The 24,433-nt window shown below is 39.2% G+C and overlaps 1 protein-coding gene across 3 annotated transcripts in view; it reads left to right on the forward strand.

Annotated features, from left to right (window-relative positions):
• The first annotated feature begins 2,867 nt into the window (after positions 1-2,867).
• LOC117328881 (arf-GAP with Rho-GAP domain, ANK repeat and PH domain-containing protein 2-like) overlaps positions 2,868-24,433 on the forward strand; it is a 132,365-nt gene continuing 110,799 nt past the window's right edge. For all 3 annotated transcript variants that reach the window (XM_033886475.1, XM_033886476.1, XM_033886477.1), the window contains exons 1-2: positions 2,868-2,950; positions 11,234-13,571. In XM_033886475.1, the coding sequence (XP_033742366.1) occupies positions 11,258-13,571 (2,314 nt within the window). In that variant the 5' untranslated portion in view covers positions 2,868-2,950; positions 11,234-11,257. The remainder of the gene's footprint in view (positions 2,951-11,233; positions 13,572-24,433) is intronic.

Consider the following 24,433-nt stretch of genomic DNA (forward strand, 5'->3'; position numbering starts at 1 on the left):
CTATCTGTACTATTGTATTATTATATATGTCTACTCTCCAATGTGTCCATCACTATCTGTACTATTGTGTTATTGTATATGTCTACTCTCCAATGTGTCCATCACTATCTGTACTATTGTATTATTGTATATGTATATGTCTACTCTCCAATGTGTCCATCACTATCTGTACTATTGTATTATTGTATATGTCTACTCTCCAATGTGTCCATCACTATCTGTACTATTGTATTATTGTATATGTATATATGTCTACTCTCCAATGTGTCCATCACTACCTGTACTATAATATTGAATAATTATATGTCTACTCTCCAATGTGTCTTGTAACACAAGGAAATAAAAGAATCGGAATCTGTGGCCAGGGTCATGTCGACAGTGACTTGTTGTTTCCGCTCCTATACAATACTCTACGATACACTTCAATACAATACTTGTATTAATATTGCAGTGTATCGTAGAGTATCGAAGACGAGTGGAAATTACAACTCTAATTTTAATTAGATTGTGGACTAATCTCATCTCTTCTTCTCTTATATTTCACCAAATAAAATTTTTAAAACATATTAAAGTTAAGTTTCATTAGTCATATAGATTGCAGAATTTCCAGTCACAAACGTTTGTAATCATAGCTACTAAATCTTTTATCTATAAGGTAAAAAAGTTAACCAGATTTAACAAGAAATCATTATCATATCTATATATTTATGTGTGTAGGATACGTTATTGAAAAAAACAAACAAAAAAACAATGGATTAAATGACCGCAGCCCCTTTGATATAAACAGAGACGTGTATATCAGAAAATACTTTATTTCATATAAGAATACGGGCACTTTCACGTGATGAGGAAGACACAAATTAACACGCTACTAAGCGATGGATCAAAATGACCAAAACGGTCCTAAATACTGTTTTTTTTCTAGGGAAGTGAAGTTTTATCTGTTGAATGATGTATTTTCCTTGACATTTCATACACGGATGTTCTTAATTTCAAACTAATTTTTACAAATACATCATTTTATATATTAGAAAATGGAAACTTTTAAACACAACATGTTCTAATTTACCATAAAATTGATTTATTTTGAATGCACCTTAGTGAAAAATGCGCCTGTTTGTTGCGTCCTGTGCCACCCGGTATGTACGTTAATTGGCCCCCCCCCCCCCCCCCCCCCCCCCCCCCCCCCCCTCCGGCCATGGGCGGTTTTACCTACAACTTATACATGTGTCTTCAATACTGGTACAGGTAGGACTGTAGATCTAAAGTTCTCTGGCTGCAGTTCAAAGGAACCTTGCAACTTACCTGTGATAAAATTCACAACTTACCTGGCTGTGATCGGGTGACATGTTGAAAACGGTGAGGAGTACACAAGCAAATTCACACATGTTCCTAATAATCTGATATTTGTATAATTGTCTGTAGCCAATTTCAGGAGGTATCAAACGCTATTTTTATCAGCGGTATTATCAAGCAGGGACATACATATCTTATTTGTCCCTTTATCAAGTAATCATTAAGGAACATCAAATGTCAAACTTTTCAGGAAAATTAAAACCAGGAATAATATGCATAGAAAAAAATATTAGGAGAAAGATCCTACGGTCGGTTAATTTATGTACATGTTTGTGATATATAAGACACACACAAACAAATCCTTTAAACTTTGTCATAGTAAAAATATTATCTGTCTGGAAACTGTTTTAACGTCTCAAACTATGACAGTCAAAACTTTTTTGTTTTGTTACACCCGGCCAGAGACATATATACATATATATGTCTCTGACCCGGCGATGTATTTTATTTTTTTATTTCAAGAGTTACCCAGCGTAACCATCAGCACAGTCTACTATAATACAACTCAAATAAAAACACGCGTTACTCAAAAAGTTATGATCATATGCCTACTCTCCAATATCCTTACAATCCGAAATAAAAGGAATTGTTATTGCACTCATAATGCTTTGTAAGGTGTAACGTGGAATCATTTGCTCACGTGATAACTTCCAAACGCCATCCGCATATTCAACAGACGATGCTGCTGCTGCAACATGGATAAGAAGCTTGTTGGTATCATTTCACTGTGACAGTATGGAACGCCAAATTAACATATATTCAATTAATTGAACCTATCTTCAATTATTGGAAGACAGGTCCAATTAATTGAAGATAGGTTCAATTCAAATAGAGATAGGTTCAATTCAATTCAAAATACCTATCTTTAATAGAATTGTACCTATCTCTAATTGAATTGAACCTATCTCTAATTGAATTAAACCTATCTTCAATTATTTGAAGATAGGTTAAATTAATTGAATATAGGTTAATTGGGCGTTCCATATGACAGCGGACCGATATTATATTTAGACGGTCTATCAATCTAATTAAAATCTAGATGGTCATTATCACTACGTTACATGAACATGTAGATTGACGGTGTATTAAAAATACCCAATTATTTAGGCTACCATTGATTGCAAAGTTCTTCTAGCGGGATACTCTCAAAAACTCTGACAATAATAGCGACTAATATTGCCTTTAGCAAGACAGCACAACAATATATTTAGAGTGTTTAATGTAAAGTTAATGTAAAGTTGCATCAACTGCATGCAGTAGCTAATAGGACACCATGATAGGAAGAATTTACACACACAGTGTTCAAAATAATTATCCATCGTGGAGAGAAATTAATGTAAAATTTCTTCTTGTTTTCTTGTCCCCCAAATATAATGTTAGAAAGAGTAACTTTTATAACAATATAGAAATAGATGTACACATAGTCTTGATATGAGTTTTGAATAAGAGCGGGAGAAAATATTGTGTCTTTACTTCTCCGCCAATCAAATGAAGGTATTTTATTCACTCCGCATTACGTAAACCCGGAAGCCAGTTTGGCACGAAATGTAAAAACATTACACTCAGATTACGATAAACGTTTATCAGGCAATGGGTAAGTATTTATGTTATCTGTTTTAAGAGTGTGTTCAATTTTATCTATATTCGTCGTTGAAGTAAGATACGTGATTTATATCTGCGTTGTGCTTCCTTGAACGGCGGTGTTCTAAGGCGGGTGTAGCCGCGGACACGTCAATTGATGTTAAAATAATCAGTCATCCGATAGGCCTATTAAAGTGTCCCCAAGTGATATTATGGAATGACATCTCACAATGAAACAGTTGGATGGTGATTGGGATGATATGCAGCATCTAAACATTACTACCACACATGCTGTTGTTTTATGTCTACGATAACATGACTCTCGCTTCATCATGTCCACCACTTGATCCCGGGTGATTGCAATCGCATTTCCTAAACATCGGTCAAATTTATACTTCTGTTCTTCATATCCTCCGTTTTCCTTACGAGAAAGTGAGAAATGCAGCATTCCAATACAAAATTGCAATATGAATGGATTTACATAAGATTGATATAATAAAGAGCGGGCAAGGGATAAAGTTCCACTAGACCTGTTTGGGAATAGTCAGTGTGGATTGCTGGTTCTGGGCAAGATCTGTGTGGCTGGTGAAAAGACAGGGCAAACATACAAAATGAGTGTTTGTGACGACCTGTCCGAGAACTGGTGTATACACTCAAACTCGGCAGTACTTTTTTGATAGTTTGAACAGTGTATAGTTCATGATGACAGGCTTCAGATTTTAATTCTAGTCTGACCTAACTCAGTTGTATTCCCTCTATCCTGTTACTCATTGTAGATCTCTATATGTCTGAAAAATATGCTTGTGAATTTGTTGTTTTTGATGTATATTACTAAAATATAGCTTTGACTAGATTGCTAGATTGTGCTGGTCAACTTTGAAAATAGCACATTGTACACAATATGTGTCATTATTAATGTATATAGTTTATCAAAATTTGCAATGTAGTTATATTTTTAAGGAAAACTTTCAGTTTACTTGTTTACTCAGCATGAGAAGTCTAATGGTATTAGCATAAAAAATGAAAATCAATTCATGAGGCATTCTGCATATATACTTACTTTCTGTTTAGAATTCTCATGGAAGAGAAAAAGTACGTTTAAAACAATATTTTTGACAGGACAGCACATTTCGCATGCGACACATTTAGCAAACAAAATATAATAAAGATAATTTGCTTTAGAAAAAATCACTTACTTCCCTGTCTGAACATTTCCCTTCCTAACTTAAAAGACTTCTTTTAAGCTTGGCAAATGATCTTTTATATTCAGGTTTGGAAAGTAAATTAAGCAGCAATTACAAAATTATTTAGCGTATGTAGAATTTTGAACTATCTGAAAGCCGTTGGTTTGATTTAAGTAACCATAGACACTTTTTCATTTTAAACTGTATGTACATGTACCAATCTATATATATATACATTTTTACATGTTTGATTTACTTGATTTTTTTTTGTTTTTGTTTTTTCTCCCCTATTTTTATTCACCATTCACTAGTCCTAATGACCTTTGTAGTGTTGATAGACTGTTAAGAATGTCTAACTACATTGTAACTGACTAACTAACTAACTAAAGTTCTGTAAAATTATCTTCTACACATTGTGACTACTTAAATCCTCTATTTATGTGGCCAATTCAAAAAAATAATGTACATAACCTGGTAATATACAGCTGTCACACTTAATATAAAGGGAGATCACTAGTACATGCCTATTTAAAAGGCTACATTTCACTGTGTAACTAGAACTGCTGTGCATATTTAGAAAACTATAAATGTAGTGAAATCATTCTAAATTACTGTTCATCTTATATGTTTTTGTTAAAGCACTTTGTCACTGGAAGTTTTTATATGCAGTCTACTTTTGTTGTCAAAGTACTAGCTATAGTGTCATTATAAGTTTTTAAATGTAGTCTTATTTTAAAGGAGACACTGATTGAGATCAAATTGCAGCCCAACAGGAAGTATACTTTGAATAGGTTCTCATTCAGGTTGAATAGGTTTTCCTTCAGGAAATACCCACTTAAATCTATATTTATCATACAAATTCTGTATAAGCTGTCAAAATAAAGAATGTACCATTGCATATTTATAGTAAATGTACTAGGTCACAGAGATTTCGGAAAAGCTGAAATGATGATGGTGGCCAGGCTGTTCAATTTGTCCTTCCGTGAGCATTCCTTGTGATAACTCTTTTCCAGATGTCATATAATAAATAATCTGTTGGCAAACTGATAAAATTAATTGTTTGAAATTGGGCTGCTCAGAAAAAGAGAAGCAGTATATAACTAGAAAATATGAAATATTAATTTGAAGAGGAAAAAAGTGAAAAGTACAGAAAAGGTCAGATCTAAATTCCATAGACAGTAACAGAAAAAATCATGTACAAATAAAACTAAAAAAAAAATTAAAAACAGTTTTTATCAGCTTATAATTGGTTTTATAAATTGGGATGATATACATGTAGAGGGACAAGAACCAGGTACTGCTCCTGTCTATAGAGGGACAGGAACCAGGTACTGCTCCAGTCTATAGAGGGACAGGAACCAGGTACTGCTCCCGTCTATAGAGGGACAGGAAGGAGGTACTGCTCCAGTCTATAGAGGGACAGGAACCAGGTACTGCTCCCGTCTATAGAGGGACAGGAACCAGGTACTGCTCCAGTCTATAGAGGGACAGGAACCAGGTACTGCTCCAGTCTATAGAGGGACAGGAACCAGGTACATCTCCAGTCTATAGAGGGACAGGAACCAGGTACTGCTCCCGTCTATAGAGGGACAAGAACCAGGTACATCTCCAGTCTATAGAGGGACAGGAACCAGGTACTGCTCCCGTCTATAGAGGGACAAGAACCAGGTACATCTCCAGTCTATAGAGGGACAAGAACCAAGTACTGCTCCAGTCTATAGAGGGACAGGAACCAGGTAATGTTCCAGTCTATAGAGGGACAGGAACCAGGTACTGCTCCAGTTTATAGAGGGACAGGAAGGAGGTACTGCTCAAGTCTATAGAGGGACAGGAACCAGGTACTGCTCCAGTCTATAGAGGGACAGGAACCAGGTACTGCTCCTGTCTATAGAGGGACAGGAAGGAGGTACTGCTCCAGTCTATAGAGGGACAGGAACCAGGTACTGCTCCAGTCTATAGAGGGACAGGAACCAGGTACTGCTCCAGTCTATAGAGGGACAGGAACCAGGTACTGCTCCCGTCTATAGAGGGACAGGAAGGAGGTACTGCTCCAGTCTATAGAGGGACAGGAAGGAGGTACTGCTCCAGTCTATAGAGGGACAGGAAGGAGGTACTGCTCCAGTCTATAGAGGGACAGGAACCAGGTACTGCTCCAGTCTATAGAGGGACAGGAACCAGGTACTGCTCCAGTCTATAGAGGGACAGGAACCAGGTACTGCTCCAGTCTATAGAGGGACAGGAACCAGGTACTGCTCCCGTCTATAGAGGGACAGGAACCAGGTACTGCTCCAGTCTATAGAGGGACAGGAAGGAGGTACTGCTCCAGTCTATAGAGGGACAGGAAGGAGGTACTGCTCCAGTCTATAGAGGGACAGGAACCAAGTACTGCTCCCGTCTATAGAGGGACAGGAAGGAGGTACTGCTCCAGTCTATAGAGGGACAGGATCCAGGTACTGCTCCCGTCTATAGAGGGACAGGAAGGAGGTACATCTCCCGTCTATAGAGGGACAGGAACCAGGTACTGCTCCAGTCTATAGAGGGACAGGAACCAGGTACTGCTCCAGTCTATAGAGGGACAAGAACCAGGTACTGCTCCAGTCTATAGAGGGACAGGAACCAGGTACTGCTCCAGTCTATAGAGGGACAGGAAGGAGGTACTGCTCCAGTCTATAGAGGGACAGGAAGGAGGTACTGCTCCAGTCTATAGAGGGACAGGAAGGAGGTACTGCTCCCGTCTATAGAGGGACAGGAACCAAGTACTGCTCCAGTCTATAGAGGGACAGGAAGGAGGTACTGCTCCAGTCTATAGAGGGACAGGAACCAGGTACTGCTCCAGTCTATAGAGGGACAGGAACCAGGTACTGCTCCAGTCTATAGAGGGACAGGAACCAAGTACTGCTCCAGTCTATAGAGGGACAGGAAGGAGGTACTGCTCCAGTCAATAGAGGGACAGGAAGGAGGTACTGCTCCTGTCTATAGAGGGACAGGAACCAAGTACTGCTCCAGTCTATAGAGGGCCAGGAACCAGGTACTGCTCCAGTCTATAGAGGGACAGGAAGGAGGTACTGCTCCTGTCTATAGAGGGACAGGAACCAGGTACTGCTCCAGTCTATAGAGGGACAGGAACCAGGTACTGCTCCAGTCTATAGAGGGACAGGAACCAGGTACTGCTCCTGTCTATAGAGGGACAGGAACCAGGTACTGCTCAAGCCTATTGAGCCCTATCACTATTTTAAGGACTAAGTCAGTCTCTGAGAGCGCTAGCTGTTTATATAGTGTCAGGTGATGAGAGCCCTATTTATAGGGTCAGGTGAGGGCCCTATTTATAGGGTCAGGTGAGAGCCCTATTTATAGGGTCAAATCACTGAATTCCCTGGTTATAGGGCCAAATCACTTGGAGCCCTGTTTATATGTTCAAATCTGTGAGAGCCCTTTTGTAGGGCAAGTCTCTGAGAGAGACCTGTTTAAAGGGTCAAGTCTGTGAAAGCCCATTTAAAGATTAAAATCTCAAAAAGCCCTGTTAAAGGGTCAAACCAATAGAGTCCTGTTAAAGGGTCAAATCTCAGAGAGCTGCATTTAAAACTAAATTCCGACTGAGATTATATTTGTTGTGTATATGTATCTTTTCCAGAAATAGTTATGGCAGGCAATTGTATTTTTATCGAATAAGTATGGTCATGTTTATCTGATTAGGTGTATTGAGTGCAGTATGCATATTGCACGACATCTTTTCTCACCTATATTGTAATGCCCTATCTACCTGTGCCCCCTACATAGATCTTCTATATAAACAACTTATCTACTACCAGTATGTGGTAATCATAAGTCAACATGTGTAGGACAATTCATTGTTATATGATCTGACTATTTATACATAATATTAACTTATACACAATAACTAATGAAAATTTTATTAACAATCGCATCAGTTGCTAAAAAGCAAACATATCAATTTTGTCTGATTAAAGAGATTAAAGAGTGCTATCGGAGTAATACGGTATGGCTAGTGTGATATTGCATGGTGGGATTGATACACCGTATGATATATGTTTCCACCTGGCAATGTAACAAATTATTAGATGTGTAGTAGTAAAGTTGATAATCAAATAGCATGTCAGCTAATCTAAATTATATGAATAGTGTTTTCCTAGCCATTTTGGGAAATTTCAACCTGATGAAAATTCATGGGGAACATATATAGGTTGCTGGAAAAATACTAGATTTGAAAATTTTGTTTAATTTTGATCACATCGTTGGGAAAAATAAAAACAAACACATTTGGAAATATTTATATACACAATATATAGGCAGGAAAACACTACAGTAGGCAAGACAGGTAGCCTGATACAGGCACATCAGTTACAGGTGACTAGATGGTTCACCACTGTGACATACCTCTAACTGAGTCAGCAACAGGTGACTAGATGGTTCACCACTGTGACATACCTCTAGGCGAGTCAGTAACAAGTGACTAGATGGTTCACCACGGTGACATACCTCTAACTGAGTCAGCAACAGGTGACTAGATGGTTCACCACTGTGACATACCTCTAGGCGAGTCAGTAACAAGTGACTAGGTGGTTCACCACTGTGACATACCTCTAACTGAGTCAGTAACAGGTGACTAGATGGTTCACCTCTGTGACACACCTCTCGCTGAATCAGTAACAGGTGACTAGATGGTTCACCACAGTGACATACCTCTAGGCGAGTCAGTAACAGGTGACTAGATCTGGTTCACCACTGTGAGACACCTCTAGCTGAATCAGTAACAGGTGACTAGATGGTTCACCACTGTGACATACCTCTAACTGAGTCAGCAACAGGTGACTAGATGGTTCACTACTGTGACATACCTCTAGGCGAGTCAGTAACAAGTGACTAGATGGTTCACCACGGTGACATACCTCTAACTGAGTCAGCAACAGGTGACTAGATGGTTCACCACTGTGACATACCTCTAGGCGAGTCAGTAACAAGTGACTAGGTGGTTCACCACTGTGACATACCTCTAACTGAGTCAGTAACAGGTGACTAGATGGTTCACCACTGTGACACACCTCTCGCTGAATCAGTAACAGGTGACTAGATGGTTCACCACAGTGACATATCTCTAGGCGAGTCAGTAACAGGTGACTAGATCTGGTTCACCACTGTGACACACCTCTAGCTGAATCAGTAACAGGTGACTAGATGGTTCACCACAGTGACATACCTCTAGGCGAGTCAGTAACAAGTGACTAGATGGTTCACCACGGTGACATACCTCTAACTGAGTCAGCAACAGGTGACTAGATGGTTCACCACTGTGACACACCTCTCCCTGAATCAGTAACAGGTGACTAGATGGTTCACCACAGTGACATACCTCTAGGCGAGTCAGTAACAAGTGACTAGATGGTTCACCACGGTGACATACCTCTAACTGAGTCAGCAACAGGTGACTAGATGGTTCACCACTGTGACACACCTCTCCCTGAATCAGTAACAGGTGACTAGATGGTTCACCACAGTGACATACCTCTAGGCGAGTCAGTAACAGGTGACTAGATGGTTCACCACTGTGACACAACTCTAGCTGAATCAGTAACAGGTGACTAGATGGTTCACCACAGTGACATACCTCTAACTGAGTCTGTAACAAGTGACTAGTTGGTTCACCACTGTGACACGTACACTTCAAGCTGAGTCAGTAACAGGTGACTAGATGGTTCATCAATGTGACCTCCAACAGAGTCGGTCAGAAGTGACTAGATGGTTCACCACTGTGACACATGTCTGGCTGAGTCAGTTACAAGTGACTAGATGGTTACCACTGTGACACACCTTTGGCAGAGTCAGTAACAAGTGACTGAGTTCAGGACTTAAAAGTTTTACCAACCTCTGACAGAATCAGTAACAATTGATATGCAAGTGACAAAATGATATCATTCACAATGTGCACCATGACATACCTGTAGCCGAGCCAGTAAGATTCGGTTTGGTTCTTTGATATTTCAAAGTCCTATCAACAGCTCGAGTCATTTAAGAACAATCTTCCCTGTGTGCCAGATGCATGCATGTGGTGAATGTGTGTGTGTGTTTTGGGAGGCTGCGGTACGTGTTCCTGTCTGTCCATGTGATAGTACAGAACTGATGCAACTTTATAGTGCTACCTTACTGAATCATACTGCTAAAGACATCCTACAGGACACCCCGTCTGGTCATATTATACTGACAAGGGGCGAACCTGCAGTCATCCAAGGGGTCGTGGTGGCCGAGTGGTTAAGGTGTCCCGACACTTTATCACTAGCCCTCTACCTCTGGGTTACCGAGTTCGAAACCTACGTGGGGCAGTTGCCAGGTACTGACCGTAGGCCAGTGGTTTTTCTCCGGGTACTCCGGTTTTCCTCCACATCCAAAATCTGGCACGTCCTTAAATGACCTGGGTTGTTCATAGGACGTTAAACAAAATAAACCAAAATAAACCAAATGCAGTCGTCCCACTTCCAAAAATGCTGAGGGCTAATTAGTGACTGGATCAGTAATAGGTGACTCCATGCAGGACACTAGTTTCTAGTTCATCTGACCCAAAGGGGTAGGATGACCTAAAGCAATTGTGCTTCATCCTGTGTTGTGTGCTGTGTGGGATTTTTTCACAATTCAATGTTTTTCTCCAGTTCCATCAGTGGGATTCAGCACCAACTTAATTACCTGAAATGAGATTGTCCTGACCAAGTGTTGTTATTTTTCAGGTTGGTCAGTTATTTTTCAGGTTGGTCAGAAATCCAAGATGGCCACCATGGCCAACAGACAGCAATGTACAATTGTTATTAGTTGTCAGCCACTATACTACTTCTGAGTATATATACCACAATAGTACTATAGAGTCTTTTAAAGTCGGATGACTGCTTAGGCCCATGGGCCTCTTGTTAGAAATGTTTGGTTAATTTCTTGTGCAGGTGTAATTATCGTACGAGTTTCATATCAGTGATGGTATTGTATTTAATTGAGAATAATGAAACATTGTCAAAAATGAGCAGAGATCGGTCTTTAGGTATCTATATACTATATATATGTATCTGGTTCATAAGTATAACAAAGGTTGATCAATGTTGATGTTTTGTTAACAGAAATGACTGGTGAGTGAACGGAAAATGATGGATGGTGATGAAGGGGGACGTACATTAGCTGGCTGGTTGGAAAGTCTTGATCTGACACAGTATATCCAGAACTTCCGTGATGTTGGGATCTATAAGCTTCAGGACTGTGTGACCTTGGACAGTGATTTCCTCAATGATATCGGCATCAACTTACTCGGCCACAGGAAGCGAATCCTTGAACATCTGCCCTTGATTAACATTGACAAATATCATGAAGAGCGCAACCGGGCCAAGTCTGTACGAACACTGCCAGCAAATCAGGATTCTCATTTTACTTACCCATCTCCTAGTAAGGGGGAGGTAACTACAGAGATTGTTCTACCAAAGAGGAGCATGAGTGAAAAGAAGGCAAACCTATCACATATGTCACATACAGCTGGTTTGCAGAAGGAACTCCCTCCCATATCCCCAACCACACCTACAGATCCTCCTCAGAGGTGCTCTCCTCAAAATGTAGCACTTCCCATCCGTGTCAAAAGTCCTCCACCAAATGCAATTATGGCAACAGAAAGACAAGCCCCTATTACAACTCCTCCAGTTCCTGCCAAGCGAGGAGAAGTTCCGGCTCTCTTGCAGGAAACGGAGAAACCAAAGGCAAAACCTGTACCAAAACCACGTAAAACTTTACAGAATAAGCAAAAGATGTCCACTTCAATGTCTGTGTTGCCATCACAGTCTGACTATTCCACTCCCGGTCTGACACGACAATCTGTTTCTATCTCAGGTATGACCTTTGAAGAAACCTCTGACTTCTCCACTGACCCATTTGAACCTTCAAAATCAATGCCCATGGATGTGTCCTCACCATATCAGTCAGGAGAAGGAAGTGGTTTGTCTGCATCTACAACTCCACTGGATCTAGATTTAAGCTTTGTTCCAGGGAATTCTTGTAAACCTGACAGGAAAACAATGAGTGAAGTTTATGTAAATGTTGAAATTTCTAATGACAATACTGATGAGAACATTCATCCCATAAGACATGTCGCATGTGATGACAGTGATGATATAAATCACCATGGTAACAACATTGATAATGAATATGCTAATGTGGAAGTCAGCCACCCAGAAGCTAGTATATATGAACCTATATGGTTTGGGAAAAGTGAACCAAAGACAACCAAATCTGTGACCAGTTCTGCTACGTCTGATGTGCTTAGATCCTCACCTGGCAGTAATACTAAATTATCTCCACATATAGACACTGTTGTTCCTCTGCCAGGAAATGATGCTTTTGGACACTCCACAAGTACGAGCATCAGAGAGTCACCATCTTCAGTGACCTCTAACACCTTTGAATCATTTGAGGCAGTAGATGGTGGTGGATATGTTAATGTTGATCTTCCCAAACCTCATAAGATTAGCACTATCGCCTCAAATACCTTCTCTACACTCTCCGAGCAGGATTTAGACTTCTTCACAAAGGATACCCCTCCGGCTTGTTCTTCTAGCACTACAGATGTGATTGGAGCCTCCAGACCTCAGACTGATACACAGTTAAATCTGAACACCAGTGGTAACAGTGCAGGATCACCTGATGCTTCATTTGAAATGCCGCCCCCAGATTTTCCTCCTCCTCCTCTGCCTCCGACCCCTCCACCAACAGATGATCTGTCTTTATTTGATCCCCTGGCAAACAAATCTCAGTCTACTTCCCATCCCGAGATTCCAATGCCCCCTGTTCCACCTCGAGTGTCTACAACATCCTCAAGTTCTGGCTATGTAAATGTAGTGCCTGGACAGACGGCACCACCTGGTGGTAACCCTGGTAACACTGGACAATCAATGGAATCCCCTTGGCCTTCTGTCCAGAGTGACTTACCACCAGAACTGTGCTTCACACCAAATAAAGGAAAACCATTTACCACACAGATCAACATGATTGATTCCTCCGAATACTGCTTTGCTAATTATAACAAAACACCTTCAAAACCCAAACTACATGATGATATGAAGCTACCATCTTTGTCCACTCCAGGGCCAGATCCCTTCAAAGATGACGACCCCTTCTCTGAGTTTGGAGAAGAATGTGCCATGTTTAACCAGGGTGGTGATGATTTGAGCAGGAATGATAATGTTCACTCAGTCAAGGGAGATAATTCTGGTGGTGTTTATGAATTTGCTCAGGAAGATGATTCTAGCGATTTTGATCCATTTGGTTTAAAAAACAGTAATCAGGGAGCGACAAGTGGTGCCTCTGAGTGGACAAGCTCAGCTAGTCCATACACGCTCAACGATATCCCACCCCCTCCTCGATGGGACAAAGCTTTGGACGATCCCGGGAGGCTGTATTCCATGGCATATGGATATAGTGAGTATATCTATTCTATTCTTCTGCATTCACAAACATTAATTTGCTGCCATGATAATTATAAATCATGTGTGTCAGCTTATATTATAGTTACATTATATAATCTACTTCCATATATAATTCATTGTGTGTTTGTATATAACATTACAATGGAATCAGAAATTCAGTATACATCTATATGTAAGGCTTGAAACATAATTGATTCAAGATCAGACAATGTTTGCCTCAGTTATGATTATTTATTCTATGCATGCAAACATGGCAGGTAGAGTTTGACTATAAACACCTGAGCTACCAGTCACCAATTTTAATGCTGAAGTCTATAGGTATTGAGTGACTGAAGGCCTAGATTTTCAACCAGGAAGACGACATCAAAAACACATGTACCTATATATCTAATCCTTAAAATATCTGGAGAAAAGACCACTGACTATGTATTTCTTCTGATCACCACTGCAGATCTCTATAATGAAAATAAACCTAGACAAAATGTGGAGGGGACCCAAAGTGAAGGAATCCACAAAACTCTTGAATTTTAGCAATTTCAGAAGTCAGATAACTATTTCTCTGAAATGTGAAGGGTCAGAACATATGTCCAATAGACATGTACTTCAAACCAAGGAGTCAAATATGATTTAGGGGAGTCAAACACATACTCTCAAAGGTCTACAGCTGGATGCCCTGGAAGTTGTTAGGGAGGGGACCCAAAGTTATCAAGGAGGGAACCCAAAGTTATTAGGGGGACCCATAGTTATTAGGGAGGGTAACCAAAGTTATTAAAGGGGGGGGGGGGGGGGGGGGGGGGGGGGGGCAAAGTTATTAGGGGGCTAACCAAAGTTATTAAGGGGAGACCCAAAGTTATCAAAGAGGGAGCCCAAAGTTATCAAGGAGGGAGCCCAAAGTTATTAGGGGGCTAACCAAAGTTATTAAGAAGGCTAACCAAAGTTATTAAGGGGGACCCAAAGTTATTAAGGAGGGTAACCAAAGTTATCAAGGAGGGGACCCAAAGTTATTTAGGAGGGGACCCAAAGTTATGAAGGGGGACCCATAGTTATTAAGGAGGCTAACCAAAGTTATTAAGGGGGACCCATAGTTATTAAGGAGGCTAACCAAAGTTATTAAGGAGGCTAACCAAAGTTATTAAGGGGGAACCCAAAGTTATTAAGGGGGACCCATAGTTATTAAGGAGGGTAACCAAAGTTATTAAGGGGGACCCATAGTTATTAAGGAGGCTAACCAAAGTTATTAAGGGGGACCCATAGTTATTAAGGAGGCTAACCAAAGTTATTAAGGAGGGTAACCAAAGTTATTAAGGGGGAACCCAAAGTTATTAAGGAGGGTAACCAAAGTTATTAAGGAGGGGACCCATAGTTATTAAGGAGGGTAACCAAAGTTATTAAGGAGGGTAACCAAAGTTATTAAGGAGGCTAACCAAAGTTATTAAGGAGGCTAACCAAAGTTATTAAGGGGGAACCCAAAGTTATTAAGGAGGGTAACCAAAGTTATTAAGGGGGACACCAAAGTTATTAAGGAGGCTAACCAAAGTTATTAAGGAGGGGAACCAAAGTTATTAAGGAGGGGACCCATAGTTATTAAGGGGGACCCATAGTTATTAAGGGGGACACCAAAGTTATTAAGGAGGCTAACCAAAGTTATTAAGGAGGGGAACCAAAGTTATTAAGGAGGGTAACCAAAGTTATTAAGGGGGACACCAAAGTTATTAAGGAGGCTAACCAAAGTTATTAAGGAGACTAACCAAAGTTATTAAGGGGGACCCATAGTTATTAAGGAGGGGACCCAAAGTTATTAAGGGGGACCCATAGTTATTAAGGAGGGTAACAAAAGTTATTAAGGGGGACCCATAGTTATTAAGGAGGGGACCCAAAGTTATTAAGGGGGACCCATAGTTATTAAGGAGGCTAACCAAAGTTATTAAGGGGGACCCATAGTTATTAAGGAGGGGACCCAAAGTTATTAAGGGGGACCCATAGTTATTTAGGAGGCTAACCAAAGTTATTAAGGAGGCTAACCAAAGTTATTAAGGAGCTAACCCAAAGTTATTTAGGAGGGGACCCATAGTTATTAAGGAGGCTAACCAAAGTTATTAAGGGGGACCCATAGTTATTAAGGAGGCTAACCAAAGTTATTAAGGAGGGGACCCAAAGTTATTAAGGTGTGGACACAAATTTATTATTTAGGACACTCATGATCATAGACTTTATAACACCAATGTTCACAGACTATATAACACCCATGATCACAGACTATAACACCCATGATCACAGACTATATGACACCCATGATCACAGACTATATAACACCCATGATCACAGACTATAACACCCATGATCACAGACTTTAACACACATGATCACAGACTATATAACACCCATGATCACAGACTATAACACCCATGATCACAGACTATAACACCCATGATCACAGACTATAACACCCATGATCACAGACTATATAACACCCATGATCACAGACTATATAACACCCATGATCACAGACTATAACACCCATGATCACAGACTATATAACACCATGGTCACAGACTATATAACACCCATGATCACAGACTATAACACCCATGATCACAGACTATAACACCCATGATCACAGGCTATAACACCCATGTTCACAGACTATATAACACCCATGGTCACAGACTATAACACCCATGGTCACAGACTATAACACCCATGATCACAGACTATATAACACCCATGATCACAGACTATATAACACCCATGATCACAGACTATATAACACCCATGATCACAGACTATAACACCCATGATCACAGACTATATAACACCATGGTCACAGACTATATAACACCCATGATCACAGACTATAACACCCATGGTCACAGACTATAACACCCATGATCACAGACTATATAACACCCATGATCACAGACTATATAACACCCATGATCACAGACTATATAACACCCATGATCACAGACTATATAACACCCATGATCACAGACTATAACACCCATGATCACAGACTATATAACACCCATGGTCACAGACTACAACACCCATGATCACAGACTATATAACACCCACGATCACAGACTATATAACACCCATGATCACAGACTATATAACACCATGGTCACAGACTATAACACCCACGATCACAGACTATATAACACCCATGGTCACAGACTATAACACCCATGATCACAGACTATATAACACCCATGATCACAGACTATATAACACCCATGATCACGGACTATATAACACCCATGGTCACAGACTATAACACCCATGATCACAGACTATATAACACCCATGATCACAGACTATATAACACCCATGATCACAGACTATATAACACCCATGGTCACAGACTATAACACCCATGTTCACAGACTATATAACACCCATGATCACAGACTATATAACACCCATGATCACAGACTATATAACACCCATGGTCACAGACTATAACACCCATGATCACAGACTATATAACACCCATGATCACAGACTATATAACACCCATGATCACATATTATATAACACATATGATCACAAACTTGAATATGAAGTTAGATCTCACATCCAGAAAGTCCATTACGGAATAATGGCAACAAGATAAAACAAAATCTTAAAATGCTCACAGAATGTGAACCCCATCCAGATCTTTTTGACCCATTCTTGCAGCCAGGTATTTGAGCTGCTGTAGCCATATTTTTCAAGGCAAGCACCATGACCAGATCTTTTCGGCCAATTGATTACAGTGTGGAGTTCTCCCAACCATGTGTGTAATATATGCTGTAGCAGTGGTATATTGTTCCTGTTTATTCTGGTTTGTTCAATACAGACATTTGTACAGAATGATAAAACAGTAAATCATTCTGCCTGCAGTTCCAGATACTTTATATGTCCCCTTTACCAGTTTATATGTTCTCTTACCAGTGAAACAAGGGGGATTATAGGTTTCCTCCCCATCTGTCCGTCGTCCATCCGTCCATCCGTCCATCCGTCCATTCATTTTTCTGCTCTTTTTTCAGCCATGTTTCAAGGTGTGTTGGTGAAAGTTGATATGTATAACTTCAATATGAGTAGCTATACATCAAGTTCAATTTCAAAGTTTTGGATCACGGTCAAGGTCACTGTAACTATTTTTAGCGAGGGCTGGTAGGGGACATGTATTGCTTTAGCAATAACTACCATGCTTGTATTTTCCTGTGATTCCATCAATAATGACCAGTTTTTGATCTGCTTTAATTTCTAATGTGTGTTCGTTTTCCTTTACATAAATACCACCCCACCTCTTTTAGAAGCTTCAGATAATTAGTATTTAATTCCTGTTGGATTCAATGTTCTAAACCCACCACAGTGATTTAGATTCCTTAGACATACAGACAACAACATAGAACATTCCCTTTGCTATTCTTCAATGCTTTGATGTTGTCAAATTCTAGTGATCTATAGGCCCAAACTTGACACAAGGAAAACTAAGGAAACCATCCTATGAGCTGTGCTACTTCCTGTATCGATGGTGTCTTTTGATGTAATAAATCATTACCAACCTGTTTGGACATAGCATTTATCCTACAGTCATCTTTTATACCCCCTATATATTAAAGCAGTCATCATGATCAATGTATCATGTGTTTAAGTATTTAATTACAGCCAGCACAACAAACATCAAACAGCTAGTTGGCTTTTTCTCTAGAGCAAATTAACTCCCTACAGATCAAACCGATCCTTTTATGATTCTGATTATAATTGGTGGTGAAGGCACCAGTTAAAAGATATTTAATATGTTTCCTTATATCAGGATAACTAAATTACTCTGTAATTATAGTATTCTCAGTCTTTATGAAGCTTTGCTTAGCCTGTCTGAAAAGTATGAAATATGCTGTAGAAAATGTCCACTAGTCAGGTAACACAGTACATACACGGCCACTGGTCAGGTAACACAGTACATGCATGACCACTGGTCAGGTAACACAGTACATACATGGCCACTGGTCAGGTAGCACAGTACATCCACAGCCACTGGTCAGGTAACACAGTACATACACGGCCACTGGTCAGGTAACACAGTACATACATGACCACTGGTCAGGTAACACAGTACATACATGGCCACTGGTCAGGTAACACAGTACATACATGACCACTGGTCAGGTAACAAAGTACATACATGGCCACTGGTCAGGTAACACAGTACATACATGACCACTGGTCAGGTAACACAGTACATACACGGCCACTGGTCAGGTAACACAGTACATACACGGCCACTGGTCAGGTAACACAGTACATACACGGCCACTGGTCAGGTAACACAGTACATACATGTACATGGCCACTGGTCAGGTAACACAGTACATACACGGCCACTGGTCAGGTAACACAGTACATACACGGCCACTGGTCAGGTAACACAGTACATACATGTACATGGCCACTGGTCAGGTAACACAGTACATACATGGCCACTGGTCAGGTAACACAGTACATACATGGCCACTGGTCAGGTCGACAGTTTTACCATATCACATGTTCTTGCCACATGTACAGTACATCAAGTAAGGTCAAACTGACCAGTGGCCAGTACATCTGATACGGTCAAACTGACCTTGAGTAGCCATGTATGTACTGCGTTAGGATGTTGTTGATCCAGAAAAATAATGTATTAACTTCAAGGATACCTACCTGAAGTATACCACAAATAGCTATAGCAACACAATAAAAAAAAAATAATAAAAAAAAAAAAAAAAATATAAAAGAGCATGTTCTATCAGCCACATTACACAATGAGATAATATGAAATCGTGATGAACACATTCATTTTATGTGACACTCTAATAAATTGCAAGATTTAATGTATTGTGACGAAACTACATCTGAGGTATACTTAATTCATGTATCGATAAGCGAATTTTTATTAAGCATATGAAAAAATGTAATTGCTGTAATTAAATACATGTGTATACACCAATATTATGTATTGCTACATGTATGCATATATGTATGGAAGAAAATAAGAAATTTCCAAAACAAAACAAAAAACTTCAAGGATAGCCCTGTTGAGTCCCTGTTAAAACTTGTGATCATCTAGCTGTCAAAGGAAAATTATGTATTGTTCACATGTGCAAAAATAGCACGTTAAATACATATACTTCGATTTTACCTGTACAAAGTCTGTGGCAGATCAATAAAAACTGTGAGCAGGAGTTGGTGACCAGAGAATTTAGATATTTAACCTTGATGTAAAAGTGGGGTACATATCACTAACCTTTGTGCTGATATCATTGTTAAAGTCCTGTAATATGCAGACAAGGAAGTAACACTTTCTTATGGTTTTGGATATTTTTGTCTTTTTAATTAATTTATTATATAAATTAGCAAGAATTCCACTTTTCAACTGGTGGAAGTGTGACAAGATTTCACTGTTTAATGATTTGAGTTTAAAAAATGATTTACTTTTGTAATTAACAAGCTTAAGGCTTGTATATGAGATGAATGATGGCAGAATGAAGTTTTACTGGACAAATTGTGGCATTATAACAAGATGTTACTGACAAATGGCTGTACGTACATGTATAACAATAAGGTTTTACTGACAGATGGTAACAGTATTACAAGGTTTTACTGTACAATGGTGGCAGTATTACAAGGTTTTACTGTACAATGGTGGCAGTATTACAAGGTTTTACTGTACAATGGTGGCAGTATAACAAGGTTTTACTGGACAAATGGTGGCAGTATTGCAAGGTTTTACTGTACAATGGTGGCAGTATTACAAGGTTTTACTGTACAATGGTGGCAGTATTACAAGGTTTTACTGGACAAATGATGGCAGTATAACAAGGGTTTACTGGACAAATGGTGGCATTATTACAAGGTTTTACTGTACAATGGTGGCAGTATTACAAGGTTTTACTGGACAAATGATGGCAGTATAACAAGGTTTTACTGTACAATGGTGGCAGTATTACAAGGTTTTACTGTACAATGGTGGCAGTATTGCAAGGTTTTACTGTACAATGGTGGCAGTATAACAAGGTTTTACTGGACAAATGGTGGCAGTATTACAAGGTTTTACTGGACAAATGATGGCAGTATTACAAGGGTTTACTGGACAAATGGTGGCAGTATTACAAGGTTTTACTGTACAATGGTGGCAGTATTACAAGGCTTTACTGTACAATGGTGGCAGTATTACAAGGTTTTACTGTACAATGGTGGCAGTATTACAAGGTTTTACTGTACAATGGTGGCAGTATAACAAGGTTTTACTGGACAAATGGTGGCAGTATTACAAGGTTTTACTGGACAAATGGTGGCAGTATAACAAGGTTTTACTGGACAAATGATGACAAGATAACAAGGTTTTACTGGACAAATGATGGCAGTATAACAAGGTTTTACTGGACAAATGGTGGCAGTATTACAAGGTTTTACTGTACAATGGTGGCAGTATTACAAGGTTTTACTGTACAATGGTGGCAGTATAACAAGGTTTTACTGTACAATGGTGGCAGTATTACAAGGTTTTACTGTACAATGGTGGCAGTATTACAAGGTTTTACTGTACAATGGTGGCAGTATAACAAGGTTTTACTGGACAAATGGTGGCAGTATTACAAGGTTTTACTGGACAAATGGTGGCAGTATAACAAGGTTTGACTGGACAAATGATGACAATTAAAAATAACAAGGTTTTACTGGACAAATGATGGCAGTCTAACAAGGTTTTACTTGACAAATGGTGGCAGTATTACAAGGGTTTACTGGACAAATGGTGGCAGTATTACAAGGTTTTACTGGACAAATGGTGGCAGTATTACAAGGGTTTACTGGACAAATGGTGGCAATATGACAAGGTTTTACTGGACAAATGGTGGCAGTATTACAAGGTTTTACTGGACAAATGGTGGCAGTATTACAAGGGTTTACTGGACAAATGGTGGCAATATGACAAGGTTTTACTGGACAAATGATGGCAGTATAACAAGGTTTGACTGGACAAATGATGACAAGATAACAAGGTTTGACTGGACAAATGATGACAAGATAACAAGGTTTGACTGGACAAATGATGACAAGATAACAAGGTTTGACTGGACAAATGATGACAAGATAACAAGGTTTGACTGGACAAATGATGGCAGTATAACAAGGGTTTTACTGACAGTTGCTGGCATATAACATGGTTTCACTTGTCAAATGGTGGCAGTATTACAAGGTTTTACTGACAGTTGGTGGCAATATAACAAGGTTTTACTGGACAAATGGTGGCAATATTACAAGGTTATACTGACTGTTGGTGGCAATATAACAAGGTTTTACTGGACAAATGGTGGCAGTATTACAAGGTTTTACTGACAGTTGGTGGCAATTTATTTGGTTTATATTGTTTAACGTCCTATTAACAGTCAGGGTCGTAGAGGAAAGCAGGTGGCAATACCGGTATAACAAGGTTTTACTGGACAAACGGTGGCAGTATAACAAGATTTTACTGAACAATGGTGGCAGTATAACAAGGTTTTATTGTACAATGGTGGCAATATAACAATGTTTAACTGTACAATGGTGGCAGTATAACAAGGTTTTATTGTACAATGGTGGCAGTATAACAAGGTTTTATTGTACAATGGTGGCAGTATAACAAGGTTTTATTGTACAATGGTGGCAGTATATAACAAGGTTTTATTGTACAATGGTGGCAGTATAACAAGGTTTTATTGTACAATGGTGGCAGTATAACAAGGTTTTATTGTACAATGGTGGCAGTATAACAAGGTTTTATTGTACAATGGTGGCAGTTTAACAAGGTTTTATTGTACAATGGTGGCAGTATAACAAGGTTTTATTGTACAATGGTGGCAGTATATAACAAGGTTTTATTGTACAAATGGTGGCAATATAACAAGGTTTTATTGATAGCTAGTGGCAATATAACTTGGTTTAACTGATAGATGATGGCATCATAGAGTTCTATGGGACAAATGATGACTGAGGAACAAAGTGTTACCAGACAATTGGTGACAATTCTTTTATTGGACATCAGTATTGAACATTAAAACCTTTGTACTTCCTGGTTTGGCTAGAGGTAATAAGTTATGCCAGATAGGTTTGTTAATCTGATAAAGTCGCCCTTGGGAATATGACTACTTGAGATAAACATTCCTAATGGTTCTTTTTCTGTTACTTAGTTTGTGTATTAGTGTTATATTATTGTGACTATGGAATCCCCTTACCCATCACACATAGATAAGTATGGATATTATATACATGCACAAGATACAGATATTTTCATACTTCTGGTCAGGAAGGGATTTTTCTGTCTGATGAGGCTGGACCTCTAACCTTTTAATGTAATATTTAGTAGGAAAAAATGATCAATCAGTCTTTATCTTGAGTATCAAGATTGGGGAAATTCTTGCTTGAAGTTTAGCTTATTTTTGCCTTAAGCTTTCTGGTTAGACAATCTAGAATATAAGGTAAAAATTCCATTCTCTATATCCTGCCCTCAAGGAGGCAGTGAAAGATTGGCTTTTAACATCTGATAAGTGATTATTTTATTCATGGATTTGACAAACCTTAATTCATATCATCCTGTTACCAAGGTCATCCATCCCATAACCAAGGTCATCCATCATATTGAAGTGTTTTGGACCTTTTAATCGCTGGTACCTGTAGACAGGGTACCTTGTATACATCAGTGTACACAACTTATTATTTTATGATAGATTTATTGGACTGTGCCATAAGTGTTAGATATAGGAAGGAGATAACAGTAATATATTGTTATTTAAAATCTACCTGGAATATAAATTTACACTGCTCACATCTGTCCAGCTGCTTATGTTTATATACACGGTATACATGCATATCTAGCAGACTGCAAATTTTTCCTTCTTTAATTTCACTTACAAAAGTGTATTTTATTATCATAATGTCAACCAGGTAGTATTTTCTTCGGTTTTGCTCTTTGGGAATTTACCAGTGTATTTTTTATGATACATGCCTGAAGATATTGTGCCATTGTTAAACTGGGTCAGACGTATAGGTAATGCACATCTACCCTCCTGTGCAGTATATCTACAGGCCTTTCACTGTACCTGGATCATTACTACACCATTACTTACAGGAACAAACAATGTGTAGATCTGGATTGACAGTGTATGTAGAACTCTGACATTGTATATCATGGTGTAGTGGTACAGAAATGGATATCGGTGGCATGTATGGACATTTTTCGGTCATTAGTGACGCATATTCCTGGTCAACTGGTAAGTTTTTGCCATCAACTGAATTTTTTTCAAAAACACTGCAAACCACATAGAATTGGATTCATTTTTACATATACAGTACCTCAAACAGGATCGATGTACACCATCAGTACATATACTCCAAACAGGAAGTCCACTATCAGTACATATACCTCAAACTGGAAGTCCACCATCAGTACATATACCTCAAACTGGAAGTCCACCATCAGTACATATACCTCAAACAGGAAGTCCACTATCAGTACATATACCTCAAACTGGAAGTCCACTATCAGTACATATACCTCTAAACTGGAAGTCCACCATCAGTACATATACCTCAAACAGGATAGTCCAACATCAGTACATATACCTCAAACAGGAAGTCCACCATCAGTACATATACCTCAAACTGGAAGTCCACCATCAGTGCATATACCTCAAACAGGAAGTCCACCATCAGTACATATACCTCAAACAGATAGTCCAACATCAGTACATATACCTCAAACAGGAAGTTCACCATCAGTACATATACCTCAAACAGGAAGTCCAACATCAGTACATATACAGTCGAATCTGTATTAAGCGACCACTCAAG

The sequence above is a fragment of the Pecten maximus genome, chromosome 6, assembly GCF_902652985.1.
Source record: "Pecten maximus chromosome 6, xPecMax1.1, whole genome shotgun sequence".
NCBI classification, from domain to species: Eukaryota; Metazoa; Mollusca; class Bivalvia; order Pectinida; family Pectinidae; genus Pecten; species Pecten maximus.